The 17,856-nt window shown below is 45.6% G+C and overlaps 1 protein-coding gene across 1 annotated transcript; it reads left to right on the top strand.

The window, feature by feature from the left end:
- Positions 1-8,746: 8,746 nt before the first annotated feature.
- On the top strand, positions 8,747-17,856 carry LRP88_00305 (uncharacterized protein; the record flags this gene model as incomplete). Its single annotated transcript, XM_083237021.1, has 2 exons — positions 8,747-17,768; positions 17,822-17,856. 2 exons carry the CDS (start codon positions 8,747-8,749, stop codon positions 17,854-17,856), a joined length of 9,057 nt encoding a protein of 3,018 aa, XP_083107390.1.

The following is a 17,856-nucleotide window of genomic DNA, read 5'->3' as shown; positions in this document are numbered from 1 at the left end:
GGAGAATAACAGTTGTATGAATGCGAATAATTGTCGGGTGGCTTCTTTCGTGGCTGGCACAGCTTTAACTTTTCGGGCCTAAATTGGGTCAATCTGAGTTCCAGTCACGATCTTTTTCCATGACCTGTGCGATTACTTACCAGTTGAAGGCGCGATGCCTTACGCACACTTGGTGGTGTGCTCGATGACATTGCGTTCGACCCTGGCGTGACAGCTAGCACAAGACCTACACTGATGCCTTGGCTAGAGGGTCGACACTATGCTGAAAAGTGTACAAAGGTCGGCGTGGGCTGAGGACCCGGGAATGAAAGAGAGCGACAGAAGCCCTTCAAGACCGCCAACCATGCGGCTACTCCGATGACGGCCCAGCCCCCAATGATCGACAAAAGATGTGGAAGTCAAGGATCAAGGGCAAAATGGAGCAATGTAGATAATCTTACGAGCGTGTCTTTCAAGGGTGTATCCTTATGAGGGATTTCTTCCGGAAGATCATGGCCTCTGTTGGTTTAACTTGGTCAAAAAGCTGCACAAGGCCAGGGGGCCGGAGCCTCGGAGCAACTCAATAGAAACTCTGTTGGTTTAATACAGGTCGGTTACCTCAGTTCAACCTGATTATCCCAGTTCAATGTTACATTTCCTCCACCTGTCGTGACGTGATTATGAGTTGTGACATGTAATTTGTGGCAAAATATTTCCACACAACCAGTCCAGTCTTTCCACTTAGTAGATTGATAATCTAATCTTTAGAGTGCGTAACGAAATCTTGAAACCCTTTCACATGCATTACCAATATTTACGACCAGGACAGGCCTTTTGAAGGTTTATGATCAGTAGAGCGTGAGCGTCTGACAGTTATGCCAATGCCACGGTCGCAGGTCAAAAGTGAGTACATTGTACGTAATTTCACCAGGCAAGGGGTTGCACGACATTGCAAAATGAACATACCCTTCGGCTCGTAGGATCGGATACTCGGCATTATTTGGTCCCTAAGCGGAATATGACACATAGGTTTACCATTAAGATCCTTTCATTATCCACATACAGGTGAATACGAGGGAAAGAAAAATGCGTTCTCCATCTTAGTAGATTGATAAGATAATCATCTGATGTTGTGTTCCCTGGCTGGACACGCCGGGTTAAGCACATATGAGGTAGTGAACTAGCTAGCTATTATTTAAATATTACTTCTTGCTTTAGGCTATATAGAGGTAGTACTACGTATAAATAAAATTATTAAATATTATCTAAGTTTTTATTTATAAAAGAAAATAAAAATATAAATAAACAAAGTAACGTACATGATAAGCGAGCGCCGCAGACAAGTGAGCGCCGCACTTTTCCCTCTACATCTAACTTTTCATTTGATCAATTGATTCCTAACCACCAAATATATCAGGCTCGATTATTGAGGCTAGAACCCTTCTTGCCCTTCAGGCCCTTCAAAATAACCCAAAACTAAGCATCCAACGCGCCGCAAATACCTATACAGTCGACGAGCGATGACTACGTCGGCGACGAAATGGCATTTAATCTCGACTTGATACTATCCCTAAATCACGTAAGCTATCTAACCTAGAGGAAGAGATCCTTATTTACTTTATTCTCGACCTAGATTCACGAGGATTCCCTCCCCGGCTACGTAGTATAAAAGAAATAGCTGATTAATTACTTACCGACCGCGACGCGCTATTAGTCGGCGTGCGCTGGGCTTTAAACTTCGTTAAGTGATACCTAGACCTTAAGATATATTTCTTTTAGAAATATAACTATTAGAGAGCTAAGTATAAAGATCTAACTATTATCCGCGATTAGTTTTAGCTTATAGCGAATATAATCGCAAAGTATAATATCTAATTAGATAATATCTATAAATTTAATAAGATTAGCTTTCTTATAGGTATAATAATAAGTAGAATAGTTATTATAGGCTTAGAAAGGCATTTAAAGCCGAAATTAGTATAGCCTAGAAACTAGAAATGGATTATAGTTATTTAAGCGATTAATATAAAAGGCTAGGCAATGCTACCGTTTATTATCAGTGCGGGCTAATATCACCTCGCTAACTAGTATTAAGAAAGCAACCTCCCGGGCGATTAGGCTATTGCGATGACCTAAAATAACTAGACTAATAACGAGATTGGTCTCGAGTGGCTTAAGCACTTTAACCGGTGCATAACTAATCGATGAATTAGTTCCTATCGTCTTTTAATCCTTGATGGCCATGAAAGTTACTAGTTTATCAAATTCGAGAGATATTATAAGGAAAAGAAGATCATCTAGCTTTATATGCCACCTTATTCCTCTCATCTACTCTAGCCCCTTGATATTAAGTGCTTTGGGCTACTAAAGAAGGCCTATAGTCGAGAAATAAAGCGTCTAATTAGATGCTCTATAACCCACGTTTCAAAGACTAAGTTCTTTCCGGCCTTCTACGCTATATACGAGGCCACTATAATAGAAAGAAATATCAAGGGGGCTTTTAAAGGAGCTGGCCTTATTCCCCTTGACCCAGAAACTATGGTCTCAAAGCTTGATGTGTAGCTACGGACTCCAACGCCTGCCGAGGAGGGGGTTGAACCCTTGACCCCTTGGGTCTCAAGGACCCCAAAGACCGTGCTTGAGGCTAGATCTCAGTCTGCATACCTCGAAAGACAAATCAGAAGGCATCATAGCAGCTCCCTAGAGTCAATTATAGAGGCTATGAAGTCTCTTACGAAGGCAATAAAGGGAAATATGCATAAGATAGCATTATTAAGGGCAGAGGTTAAAGACCTTCGAGAGGCAAATGAGATACTAAGCCGGCGCCGGAGGGCAAAAAGGACTAGACTATAGAAAAGAGGGGTTATGACTGTCAAATGTAACGATGTATTATATTGTTGTTCTCTGTGTGTTTCTCGGCGAAGCCTCGCAAAGGGGAAGGCGCATTTCTGCGACTTCCCAATTGAGCCTAGTGTCATCACATGACACCCTTCAAGGCATGTTGCAGGCTGTCACATTTGACAATGACAGTAGAGGAAGGAAGGCAGGCAATTGATCAAATGGATATAGATGCTTAGGTGGCGGCGGAATCGTCGAGGAGTGGTGGTCAAGGAAGGTCAGCGCGACCGGGAGTTCGGCATTGTGGTGTCTGCGGCAAGCCCGGCCATAATGCAAGGACCTGTCAGATAGTGATTAAGACGTCTGGGGAAGAGTATAGTGAGTAGTTTTAATTGATCAAATAGTCTATGGTGTTTTTATTGCGATATCTCATAAAGAGGTAAGGAAAAGTGCGGCGCTCACTTGTCTGCGGCGCTCGCTTATCATGTACGTTATAAAAGGTTTTAAATATAAAAACTTAAAATAAAATAACGTATATGATAAGCATGCGCCGCAGGCAAGTATTGAGTTGGGGGAAAAAGGTGCTAAGCCATTTTGGGCCATTGGGCAATTTCCTATACGTAGAAAAAGGTCAGAGACTAGTTGCCTTCGGCCATCAGGATTATCATCACTGTCGTCATGGTCAACGAGAAAGGAGCAGCTTTTGGGCTCTTTCTCTGACCAAATTTTCATTATTATCAATTGATCAATTGCCCTTACTATTTTATATTGTGTTTACCTCACCAAGAAGCGTGTGAGATCCTTATTTTAAAAATCCCCCGAAGAAGGTCACGAAGCGTTCAACCTCGCTGTGGTTGGTGTGTTCTGTTTCTCCAACAAAGTATGCGCCGCACTTTTACCCTATAGTATAAATCCTACTAAAATAAAAAATTCCTTTAAAAATTCTAAGAAATTTAAATTAAGCTTAAACTAGATATAATTTTAAAGTTAGGCTATTTTTTTTATAAAGAAACCTATTTTTATTTTTATAGATTTTTAAAAAATTACTTATTATATAAGTAAGAAAAAATATATTTATATTATATATTTAGCTATTTCTCTATAAGGGGGATTTTTTTAAAAATCTAAAAAAATCATATATAATTTATTTATAAGTTAAATAGCTAAAAACTTACTTTTTAGGTTTCTAGCTATTTTAATGCAGTTTTTATTAAGGTTAAAAATTTTAGATTTTAGTGCATAGTTTAAGTACAGCGCATACTTGCCTGCAGCATGCATGCTTATTATATATATTACTTAATTTATATTATATATATTATTATTATAATATATATATATTGCTTATATAATAAATAAGTATGTATAATAAAGGTATTTTTACCTTAAAAGAGAAATTAAAAAAGTTATTAAAATTTAAGATATAATTAAAAATAATTAGAATTTTAATAATATACTTAATAAGTATATAAATTAAATAAGTATATAAATTAAAAATCTTAACCTTTAAGATATAAATTATAATAAAAATATAATAAATTATTTAATTAATTAAAACTACTTACTATATTCTTCCCTAGATATCTTAATTACTACCTAATATATTTTTATATTATAACTAGGCTTACTGTATATACCATAGCGCTAAACCCCCGGTCACGCTAACCTTTCTTAACTATTACTTCTCGACGATTTAGCTACTACCTATGCACTAATATCTATCTAATTAATTACTTACCTTCCTTTATCTAGAGTTATCTTCCCTCTTTTCTATAGGTGGGTCCTTTTTGCCCTCCGCCGCTGGCTTAATGCCTTATTTGCCTATCAAAGGTCTTAGATCTTAGCCCTTATTAATGCCATCTCATATATAACCGCCTTTATTCCCTTAGAAAGAGACTTTAATACTTCTAGAATTAATTTAAGAGAGTTACTTTTATGCCTTTTAATTCTTCTTTTAAGGTATTTAGACTAAGATTAGGCCTTAAGGATAGTCTTTAAGGTCTTTAAGACCTAAGGGTTAGAGGGGCTAGCCTCCTCCTCGGTAGGCATTAAAGTCTATAGCTATATATTAAGCTTTAAGACTATACTTTCTAGGTTAAAAAGAATAAGCCTAGCCCCTTTAAAGGCTACCTTAATATTTTTCTTCATTATAGTAGCTTAAAATATAGCGTAGAAGGCTAAGAAGAATTTAGTCTTTAAAATATAGGTTATAAAGCATCTAATTAGATGCTCTATTTCTTAACTATAAGCCTTCTTAAGTAGCCTAAAGTAATTAATATTAAGGGGCTAGAGTAGATAAGATGAATAAGGCGGCATATAGAGCGTGATAATATTATTCTCCTCGCAATATATCTCAAAGTTGGCCGAGTAGTAACTTTCGTGGCCATTGAGGATTAAAAGACGATAGGGACTAGTTGATCGGTTGGTTATATGCTAATTAAAGTGCTTTAGCCACTTGAGACCTATCTCGTTATTAGTCTAGCTATTTTAAGACATCGCAATAGCCTAATCGCCCGGGAGGTTATTTTCTTAGTACTAATTAGCGAGGTAATATTAGCCTATAACCACGATGAACGGCTGGATAGCCCGGCCTTCCGCATTGATCGCCTAAATAACTATAACCCATTCCCGGTCTCTAGGCTATACTAATTTCAGTCTTCTACGCCTTTCTACGCCTATAATAACTATCCCGCTCTAAATCAGGCCTATTATAAAGCTAGTCTCGTCAAAGTTATAGATATCTTCTAATCAGATGCTATACTTCGCGATTATATTCTCAACGAGCTTAAACTAATTGCGAATAATAATTAGATCTTCGCATTTAGCCCTCTAATAATTATATTTATAAAAAAAATATATCTTAAGCTCTAAGTATCGCTTAATAAAGTTTCTAGCTTAGCGCTTACTAATAAGTAGCGCATTATAATTAGTAAGTAATTAATTAGCTATTTCTTTAATATTATATAATCGCGGGGGAAATCCTCGTGAATCTAGGTCGAGAATAAATTAGATAATAATCTATTCCTCTAGATCAGATAGTTTGCGTAATTTAGGGATCTAATCGCAACGCGCAGATATGCCATACTATCGGCGATAGAGAGTAATATAAGAGATTTCATAGACCTTTACGGCGCATTAGAGACTTAATTTTAGGTCATTTTAATAGGCCTAGAGCGCAAGAAAGATATTAGCCTCTCTATTTAACTATAGTATATTAAGTGGTTAAGAATTAATTAATTAAATAGAAATATTATAAGATAAGGGATTTTTAATCCGCATGCTTGTCTAATCCGCATGCTTATCAAGTACGTTATTAGGTTTATTATATAAGCTATTATTTTATATATTTTTTAAAAAAATCTTATAAGACTTCTTATAAGGTAGTATATAAAAAAGCATATTCGCACTATATACTTAGCTATTTCTCTATAAAAGGCTTTTTTTTAAAAAAATAAAAAAATTATATTAAGATTCTTTAAGAAATTAAGTTTATATAAATGCTCTTTTTAAGTATATAGCTATTTTATAAAAAAAGTTAATCTATCTAGGGTAAGTGGGATTTTAGTAATATAGTATGCTGTCACGCATGCTTGTTTGTCACGCAAGCTATACATATACGTTATGCCTTAGTTATAAAAGTCCCTTAAGTAATAAATCTAGCTTTATAATAATTAAATCTAATAGCTATTAAATAGAGAAAAATAGCTAATATTAGATTACCTTTTATCCACCTTCTTTATATTATAAGTTATGTTTCTTTTAATCTTATAGTTTAAACTTACTATTAAGACATATAATTAAGGTTAGAGATATGATTTGCTCTGCTATTGCTCCTTTTCATCCGAGTTAATTCTTTATTGCTTCCAGGATTTTTCTAATATCCGCGTTCTTGGCCTCCAAGCGGCGGTTCGGCTCGACAGCGGCTCCGTCCCCGAACGATCAACCAACGTCAACAAAAGGACCATGGTTTCAAACCACCACGCCACGCTCAGTGCAACCTGTAGTATGCACGTATCCGCGAAGAGGAAGAGGATAACATCCCATTCGTCTGTGATTGATGACGCCAGTTCAGCGAGCATTGGGGAACCCCCACTTGCTGCTACAACCCTACCTGTCTGGCCATTTCCACGCCTCTGACAGTCAATGGTCCATAGACGTGATGTCAGGTTTATATAATTATACAAGGTATTTAGAAGAACGTCAGTTGTCATTTTGAAGTTATTTTCAGTTCTCGACATTACCACAAAGGAAATACACCGTTTATTTGATTTGATATCTTCTTCCTGAAAGACATGGAAGCGCCAATTGTTCGCGATGGACATCTTCCTGGGTCGCCTCCAGCCACGAAAGTGCCAGCATTGGATACTATTGATCACTATTTGTATTCGACTGCGGAATACTCCAGGGGTTATACCGAGGCAATAGATGTGTCATGCTGCCCTGGCGTTTCTAAGGAGACAAACCTTGTCGAAGTTTACGCTCGATTCGTGTCGGACTTGACTGGTGCCGATGAGGTCGCTTTTATCATTTCTCGGGGCTCATCTTCCGGCTCATTACTGATGACTCTGTCGATTGCCGTTGCCTCTGCCGCCACTGACCAGAGTACACAACAGGAAGATGGATCTCTTGTACCTAGCTGGAAGGAGTTTGATATGTCTTGCTATCAGGAAGGGGAGATACAATTCGCTCTGGACCTGCGCGCATCCATCCCTGACGGTGGCTCAATGCTGGAACAACAAGATGTAAGCGCTACCTATTGCTGTTGTTCGAATGTAAGCTGACATTACCGTAGTTATTTGTTTTGCATATCCGACCAAACCCAACACCAAACAAAGTGGTGGTCAATATCTCCTACCCTTCCCAACTCATTCCCGAGTTGGCGGCTGCGCAACTGCTCAAGATCTTTGTTTCACGATTTCTCCATGAGCCCAACGCTATTGATACCCCTGTTATCTCCGTTACCTCTACTGCCTCCACGGTCCCCGAATTCTCTGCTCTCAATCACCCCCCTCTGATGGTACCACCTTCTCAGTTCAGCAGCAACTGGGACGCTGCCATCGAGCCGACTTTTCTGCATGCTGGATTTGAGCATTGGGTCTCCAAAACTCCAAGTTTTCCTGCTCTGGATTTCGTTTTATCCCTCTCGAGCACAAAGGAGCCGGCGCAGCATCAAATTTTAAGCTACGGAATGCTCAATGAAGCGGCTAATTACTTGGCTTGTTACTTACGGGACTTGGTATCGCAGCACACCAACGAAACGGGTCGATGCATTGTACCAGTCTACATGTCAACCTCTCCGGAATTATACGTCTCCTACCTCGCCGTCCTCAAAGCTGGCTTCGCATTCTCTCCGCTGCCGATGGAAGCTCCTCTCGCACGGATACGAGAACTTCTCCAGGACATTGGACCTCCCGTTGTACTAGGCATTGGAGAAATGCCTAACTCATGGGGCGTAGATGGTATAGAGACGACCTGGATCAATGTCACAAAGGTATCCAGGTGGAAAACACTCTTGAATCAAGATAAGTCGAGTGCAGATGCAGAGTGCCACTTCGAGGCACCGCCCATTGCCAGCAGCCAGTTGGCGTATCTGCTATTCACCAGTGGATCCACAGGTAGACCCAAGGGAGTAGAGGTGTCACATTTGGCAGCAGCATGCTCGATTGGGTCGCACTCAACGGCTATTCCTCTTCCTCGGCACGATGGCTTCCGCTGGTTTCAGTTTGCAGCGCCGACCTTTGATCCATCCCTGATGGAGATCTTCGTCACTCTGAGCAACGGAGGAACGCTATGCTCTGCACCACGGACTCTGATGTTATCAGACCCAGAAGGCACCATCAATGAAGCAAGGGCAACTGTTATGATGGCTACGCCCAGCTTAGCTTCGTTGTTGCGACCATCTCACCTCAAAACACTGCAGTCATTATGGACTATGGGTGAGAAGTTGAATCGAACCGTCATCGATAACTTTGGTCTGCGATCACCAGCTACGCCTTACACTTTGGTCAATGCCTACGGCCCGACTGAGGCTGCTATTAACTGCACCATTTTGGCGCCAGTGGAGCACTCTGTTCGAGGATCAATCATTGGTGAAGCTCTACCAACATGTTCCATGTTGATCCTAGACCACAGGAGCCAAGTCCCCAAGGTGGTGCCGGCCGGATTCGTCGGAGAGCTTGCCATAGGGGGCCCTCAAGTCAGCGAGGGGTACTTGCACCGCCCTGAAGAGACGGCTAAGGCCTATGTCCCTAGCGCAGACTACGGTCGTCTGTATCGCACTGGTGATATGGCGCGCATTGTTTGGGATGAATCTGGCCGACAGCTTATCGAATTCCTTGGGCGAATCACCTCGGATCAGGTCAAGCTGAGCGGCCGTCGTGTCGAGCTGGGCGAGATTGAGTCAGTTCTTGCCACAGTACCTGCCGTGTCCGAGTTGATTGCTGCGGTCTCCAAAGCGAATGGAAACCAACCAGGAAGTGAGCAGATCGTTGCTTGCATAGTGGCCACTGCGCAGTCCTCAGATGTGAAGCAGGCTATTGTTGACAGCTGCTCTCGCTGCTCGGAAAAGTTTTTGCCTGCCTACATGCGTCCATCAAGCTACACCTTTCTCGATGCTCTGCCACGATCAAGCTCTGGCAAGGTCGATCGCAAGAAAATCCACTCCGATATATTGCAAATGGGCAGAGGTAATGAGTTCCTTGTTCCCTCTGAGTCTCAGGATCTGCCTACCACCCACGACGAGGTTAAGATAGACGACGAATCTTTGCAACTTTCGACTCAAGCTGTAGTCATAACAGCCCTGAGCGAGACTGTCGGCGAAGGAAGCTCTGTTATCCGCCCGGAAGCATCCTTGGCATCCCTTGGTCTGGACAGTCTTGGAGCAGTGCGACTTCTTCAGAAGTTGAGAGATCACTCAATCGGTGGGCTGACGGTCGGGGACGTCCTTCAATCCTGTACTGTCAAAGCTTTGACAGCAAAGGTTGTGTACGCTTCTCAGGTCCAAGACTCCGGCTCAAATCGCGCTGCGAAGGAGATACAACTTCAGAAGCGCCTTGATTCCTTCGCCGAGAGGAATTTGCCGGTCTGTGCTGAACGACTTGGGGTGTCTCAGGACCAAATCCAGACGGTGCTGCCGACTACAGCGACTCAGTCAGGAATGCTCGCCAGCTTCCTACGGAGCTCATCCAGCACATCTGCGTCTACCCCATCGTATATCTACCATTCTGTCATGCCTATTTGTGACGGTGTAGACATCGAAAGGTTGAAGAGCGCTTGGAACACGGTGATGGGTTACTACGACTCTTTCAGGGCAGTGTTTTGTCATCTTGATGATGAGATCTCTCCTTTCGCCCAGTGCGTCCTGAAGTCGAATAACACCTCTGCCAACACCGTTTGGAGCACATACAACGCTGATTCAGAGAACGGCGACTACGATGCTGCTCTTGAGTTGGCTCTTCGAAACGCAGAACTGGAGATTGATATTGGCACGACTCCTTCGCACATTTCCCTCATCTCTTCCACGAATCAGCCTGCTGTTGTGCTGAGCATGTTCCATGGTATTTTCGACGGTGGTTCTTTGCAACTTCTTCTCAAAGATGTTGCCATTGCTTACGAGGGAAAGCCTCTACCAGACCGCACGTCCTTGGAGCACATTGTGCATCATCATTTCTCGGCAGATTCTGAGGCGAGTGCACAATTCTGGAACAAGCATCTAGAAGGTTACTCGCCAGTTGCGTTCCCATCAATCACCCCGTATCGGCCAAGTTCAAAACCCAAGGCTCGAATGGTCCAAGTCAACTCTCGTGTTGGATACAGCGAGTTGAAACAAGCATCCAAGGGCATGGGAGTGACGCCGCTCTCTGTCCTCCAAGCGGCATGGGGTTCCATTTTGTTGGCGTACTCTGGAACACCAGAGCAAGATGTCGTGATTGGAAGTGTGGTGTCAGGGAGACTGGATCCTCGTACTGAGGACTGCATCGGCCCAACGTTTACCACTGTCCCTATCCGCATCACGTTGAACAAAGATCAAGATTCTGGAGCTGAGTGGACCAACCGCTCGATCTCACAGTATCTCGCATCATTGAACGCCGAATCATTGTCCTATCTCCAGCCTCGTCTCGGCTCGGTGGTTACGGCGGACGGACGCCTTCCTTACGACACACTTCTGGCTTACCAGGACTTCAACGCCGGGTCGGAGGGTGATCCGCTCTGGACCTCCATCCATCATCCTCCAATGGCGAATGACTTTGCAGTCATGGTGGAAGTCTGGCCAGAAAGTGATTCTCGCCTGACTCTGAGGGCTAGCTTCAGTGATGAATGCATGGATCATGGAGCTGCTGAGTTGATGCTCCATGAGATGGGTCTTGTCCTCTCCCGCATCCTGGAGCATCCAGACGAAAGCTTTTTGAGCAACGCTTTCATCAATGATGTGTCCGTCAGGTCCGTCCTTGATCAGGCTGTGCCTCAAGAGTCCGAATCCAACGCCCTCATCCACTCTCAATTCGAAGCTCACGCAAAGTCAAGCCCTGATGATCATGCTCTACTCTTCAGAAGCGATCTGCTCAACGAACATAGCCCAACCAACATTTGTTGGACCTACGGAGAGCTCAATGCGAAAGCCCAGTTTCTTGCGGACCATCTAGTATCTCTCTTTGGACCACTTACGGGATCAATCGTCCCTATCCACATTGAAAAGAGCCCTGCGTTATATGTGGCCATCTTGGGTACTCTGAAGGCGGGTGGTGCTTGGTGCCCGATCGATGTTTTCTCTCCACCACAGCGTCGTCACGATCTCATCGTTCGAACGAAAGCAAAGCTGGTCCTAGTCTCGTCTGTTGACTCTATCCGGATCGAGGCTGGCCTGCCGAACGGCGTTATTCCCATCGATGTGTTCCCATCCACACGAGAATCCGAGCACCTTGTCGATATGCAAACTTCTGGCGCGCCTCTCACAGATCCAACCAAGATGGCATATATGATTTGGACCAGTGGAACAACAGGTGCTCCCAAAGGCGTTCCCATCACTCATTCATCTGCTTTTACCAGTATCAATTCTTTGTTAGAAGCAGTTCCCGGAGGTAAAGATGGAGAGGCTGTGCGATGCCTCCAGTTCTCCCAGCCCACATTTGACGTTTCTATCCAGGACGTGTTTTTCACATGGAGCTGTGGTGGAGTGTTGATTTCTGCGCCCCGGGAAGTGATGCTTGGTTCATTTGCGGAGCTCGCCAATGTCACTGGTGCGACTCATGCTCATCTTACCCCTACATTCTCAGCTGGTCTCCAGAGGAGTGCTTGCAAGACTCTACAAACCATCACCATGATTGGCGAGAAACTTCCACAGCCTGTGGCCGACGACTGGGGACAGAATATGAGAGCCTTCAACACATATGGTCCAGCCGAGGCAACGATTGTTTCTACCTTTCGCGAGTTTGGAAATGAGCACAAGAGTGTGAAGAGTGGAAACATAGGCTGGCCATTGAAGTCCGTCTCTGTATTCGTCACGCGAGACAAGAAGTTCGTCATGAAAAATGCTGTCGGAGAGTTGGCCCTGGGCGGCCCGCAGTTATCACCTGGATATCTGAACCAACCCGAGACAACCAAGGCGAGATACGTGTGGAACGAAGAAGCAAAGCAGATTCTCTATTACACTGGGGATCTTGTCCGCATGCTTTCAGATGGTTCGCTGGAATACTTGAACCGAGTAGATGACCTTGTCAAACTTGGCGGCATTCGTGTTGAGCTCAGTGAAATCAGCTTTTCTCTACTCCACTGCCATCCGTTGGCTGAATCCATCGAAACCATGGTTCTGAACCGTCCTGACAGACCCAATGATGCTGTCATTGCATTCATTGCCGCCTCACAGGCTGTCCAACCTGGTGAAGAGGCGCAGACCATGCTCTTGAACGATACTGCGATTGGTATCGCCCGTTCTGCTATCAAGGAAGCGTCTGTCACTCTCCCAGTCCATATGATTCCATCTACTTTCTTGGTTGTTTCGAGCATCCCCAAAACACAGTCAGCCAAGGCAGATCGACGTGCCCTTCAGGCTGTGTACGCGGACTTGGATGTGGAGAACTGGGAGAGAGCCTGCAATACTCGAGATGAGAACCCCAAAGCAGCAACTGATGAGGTTGACCGCGAATTGAGGGACACCGTCATCTCCAACGTTTCACTACTGGTGAATGTCTTGGTATCTCTTTTCACCGAGTCGAGTAGGCTTAGAAGCTTGGGTATCGATTCCATTCGAGCCATTCGCCTCGCCTCACGCTTGAACGAAGCCGGTTACCCCCTCTCCGTCATTGATGTCCTCCAATGTGAAACAGTCAGAGAGCTGATCACTGTGGCCGGGTCATCCTGCAACAGTTCGCAGGTGGAGAACGTCTTTGATCTGGAGCAATTCAACCACAAATGGCAACAAGACGCGTCGGCTTTCATTCAGGAGAGCTTCTTCGTCTGTCCCGCAAGGGCAATCCAAGAAAGCTTTTTGAGTGAAACAATGACAACGACAGAGATGTATTGGAGCCATCACTTCTTCGCTCTACACTCTGACGTGGACCTCAGCAAACTCAAAGGGGCCTGGACGGCGGTTTGCCAGGGCAATGAGGCCCTGAGGACTGGTTTCCTGCCAGTTGCCGCACTTCGAAAGAAGAGCTCCGAGCATGCAAGCGATTTCAGTATTCTGCAAATTATTTATGAACAACACGAGATTGACTGGAAGCGCATTAAATGCACAACAAAGAGTTATCGACATGACTTAGATCGAAGACTTGCCGAGATTCGAGACGGACATCAAGCAAACTATTTCCGGCGGCCGCCTTGGGCGGTTACGATTCTGGAGAATGGCAGAGACAAAACCATGGTATTCACGATACATCACGCCTTGCATGACGGCCAGTCGCTTGGGTTCATCACTGACGATGTCTGCTGTGCTTACACTTCCGAGACGCCCAACAGACCTCAACTGCGAGACGTCTTGCCAACTGTATTTCCTAGTAACCAAACATGCCTTGAAGCCGAGAGATTCTGGGAACGGGAACTGAAGGAGTATGCAGAGCTTGACGTACCTGCCTGGCCCGATCTCACTGGAAAGAGAACAGTGCCTGGGCAGGAGCAGGACTGCCACTTCATCTCAGAGACAGTTCGACTGTCAGTTCCAGGAGTTCAATTGGAGGCAAAGGCTGCTGAACTTGGTGTCTCCTCCGTTGGACCCGTTGTCCGCGCGGCCTTTGGACTAGTGCTTTTGAGCTACGTGGGAAGTCCGGGTGCAGTCTTTGCAGAGACAATATCGGACCGTGTGTTGGATGCGGATGTCGACAATGCAATCGGACCCTTTATCTCAGTTGTGCCAGTCCCCTTCAACCCCAAGGGTACAGTGAGAGAGGTCCTGGCAGAGCAGCATCGCTTATCTACAGATGCCCGCAAATACCGTCACATTCACGCACGGGCTCTCCGCAAGCTCTTGAACAAGGAAAGAGGCGAATCACTATATCCTGGTGTATTCACATTCCACCCCAACAACGAGCAAGATCTCATGGCCGGCTCTGCTGGAACTATCTGGGACTCAAAGGCAGATGATGTCGGCTTGACTGTTGAACACCCAATGGCTTTGAACCTGCTCCAGGACCACCACGATCGTACCGTCATTCTTGAGGCATCATCCCTGAACACTATTATGAGTCCTGAGCAATTGGGCATCTTCGCGCGCCAAATCGATGCCCTGGTTAGCACCATGATATGCTACCCGGATGAGCCTTTCACATCTCTCCCTTATTTCATCGAAAAGGATTTGCTGTCGATCTCAGCCCCCAGCCCAAGCAAAGCAGTGAAGAACTCAGTACAGCTGGGTCCGGAACACTGGGTCGAGGTCAATGCTGAACAGCATCCGGAGTGGACAGCAGTTGAAGAGGCAGTGTCTATCACACCAGCCGGAGCTGAGCAGCTGTTGATGAGCTTTGGTGAGCTCAACGCCGCGGCAAATCGAATTGCAGCTTATCTTAGCTGCCACGGGTTCAAGAACCGGTCGGTTGCGCTCTGTTCCAGGCGAAATCTTGCCTCTCATCCAGTGCTTCTTGGAATCATGAAATCTGGCAACGCATATCTTCCAATTGACGAAGCACTCCCGGATGATCGCAAGTCATTTTTGATTCAGGATGGTGATGCTCCTTTAGTATTCACAGAGACAGCCTTCGCTTCGACCTTCAAGGACGCACCTAGTGAATGCCGAATCATCTGTATTGATGATCCATCATTCCAACAAGAGCTGTTGGCCTTGCCGTCAGAGAACGGAACCTATGTGACCGATCCACAAGGTACCGCCTACATCCTTTACACTTCTGGGTCAACCGGCAAGCCCAAGGGTGTCATGACTAGTCGCGCCAATCTGTCTTCTTTCATTGAATCTTTGTCCGAGTTTGTTTGTAGGATTGCGCCTGCTACTCTCGAGCTTGGTGGCAAAGGACGCTGGTTAGGTCAAGCCAGTCGAGCTTTTGATCCTCACGTTGCCGAAACGTTCTTCCCATGGCGACACGGCATGGCTACGTCAACTGGCCCACGGCTATTGCTGATGGATGATCTCCAACTAACACTTGCCAAGCTGGAGATCACGCACGCAGGTTTTGTCCCGTCTCTACTCGACCAGGCCGATATCCATCCCCAAGATTGCCCATCTCTTAGACTCCTGAGTGTCGGCGGAGAAAAGATCTCCCAAAGAGTCTTGGATACGTGGGGCCGCGCAAGTCAAGTCGCAGTTATGAATGCATACGGACCTACTGAGCTGACAGTCGGATGTTCATTTGCGTTGGTCGACGGACACACTTCTCTGCGCAACATTGGACTCCCTTTGACCTCCTGTGCTTGCCATGTTCTTCTTCCTGACAGCCTCGACTATGCCCTCCGTGGGCAGACAGGAGAACTCTGCTTCACGGGAGATCTTGTCGGAAAAGGATATCTGAACAGACCTGATGCCAAGGGCTTTGTCATGGGGCCTAGTTGTGAGAAAATGTATCGGACCGGCGATGTTGGAAGGATCATGGCAGACGGCAGTATCGAGTATCTCGGGCGCGGCGATGATCAAACCAAGATCAATGGTCAACGACTTGAGTTGGGCGAGGTATCCGAAGTTCTGAGGACGTCTTCTCAAGTCCCGATTGGCGTTGTCACCATCATCGCCAAACATCCGGGCCTTGCGCGCAAACAGCTCATCTCCTTCATCACACGCTTGGGAACTCAGCGATATGATATGAAGGAACCTATCTCTATTGTTTCGGTGGACATTGGGACATTGGGCAAGGACCTCCGAGAGAAGTGTCGACGCAAGTTGCCCAGTTACATGGTGCCAGAAATCGTCCTTCCAGTCAACCACATACCTTTCGCTGCCATGTCCGACAAGGTCAACATCAAGTTACTGCAAGAGATGTTTGCCAGTCAGCCCTTGCCTGACATACTCCGCGGAAACGAGAACACGCATGGTGGCCTGAAAGAGAGCAGGCCATTGACAGCGGATGAAGACATCATCGTGGACGCAATCTGTGACACGATCGCAGTTGACCGATCAATAATTCATCACCACACAAACATCTTTGAGGTTGGCATTGACAGCTTGAGTGCAATCAATCTCTCTGTCCATCTTCGAAATGCTGGCCTGTCCGCTCCAGTGGCACTTGTCATGAGCAACCCGGTCGTGGAGCAACTCGCTCACCTCCCATGGGATTCAAACCAAGCATCCGAGCAAGATTCGCTATCAGAAGTGCAGAAGAGATTCTCGAAGCTGGAATCCGAGTTCTTTGAAAGCCTCCCATCCGAGATACATGAGTCCTCTGTGGCCTGTGTGAGACCTTGCTTGCCCCTTCAAGAGGGACTTGTGGCACGCTCGATGAACAGCGACTCACCCCTTTACGTCAACCACGTCGTGCTGAAGATGAATCCATCTGCTGATCCAGCCCTGCTTCAAGCCGCATGGCAGAATACTTCAGACCAAACCGAAATCTTGAGAACGGTTTTCGTTCCGCTACCCTCGGAAATCGTACAAGTTGTACTTGAGCCCAACCGTCGTGTTGATTGGGCTGAGAGACAATATGATGGCTTGGAGGAGGCCATGACTGAGTTTCAGATTCGCCAGGATGCAATTTCTCAGGACATTATCCGCAACATCGCATCTATTCCACCACTTCGTATCCTGCACGCAATGACCACAGGCTCGAAAAAACCCCTGGCGTTGTTCATCTCGATACACCACAGCCTCTACGACGGCGCATCACTCGGTATGTTGCTGCAAGACTTTGCGGCGCAATATCTGGCAGATGTGACGCCTCCTAAGCGAGGCTCACCTGATGCTTTCATCAAACATGTATGCTCCCAAAGTATGGAAATGGCCGAATCGCACTGGCTTCAAGCCCTCTCTGATTGTAGACCAACGATCTTTGAGAAGCCCGCGATCGACTCTGCCCAGCTTTCCCACTCCACGACGCTGTCTTCATCCCTCTCAGAGCTCGAAGACTGTGCAGCCCGCCTACAATCTACAGTATCCTCTCTGATGCAGGCAGTCTTCGCTTTGGCATTGGCTGATGCAGTGGGCACATCCAATGTGACCTACGGCCTGGTACTTTCCGGAAGGGTACTTCCCATAGCAGGAGCTGATTCTGTGCTTCTGCCATGCATTGCCACTATTCCTGGAAGACTTGACACAGAACACCTATCTACAGTCGAAGACGTCATCCACCACATACACAAAGCTACTACTAAGTCTCTAGAGTATCAACATACGTCCCTGCGATACATCCAGCGCTGGGTCAAATCGGAAGGCCCCATCTTCGACTGTCTTTTCTCATTCATCAAGTCTGTCGAAGATCAGGGTCACGACTTGTGGGAGGAAGCACAGAGCAGCATGCCCTCAGAGTATCCTCTCGCCGTCGAGGTGGAGGCTGACGCAAAGAACGATTATGTTCGCATCACTTGCGGTTTCACGTCAGCGTTTGGCCATCCAGATCATGCTCGAGATTTTGTGGCAAAGATGAGCCTGATCGTGTTCACGATCGTATCAAATGA

This window comes from Fusarium phalaenopsidis (genome assembly GCF_050370095.1).
Source record: "Fusarium phalaenopsidis strain FUZ10S chromosome Unknown contig_32274, whole genome shotgun sequence".
Lineage (NCBI taxonomy): Eukaryota > Fungi > Ascomycota > Sordariomycetes > Hypocreales > Nectriaceae > Fusarium > Fusarium phalaenopsidis.
The sequence above is the reverse complement of the archived record's forward strand: the minus strand, read 5'-3'. Positions and strand labels throughout refer to the sequence as shown.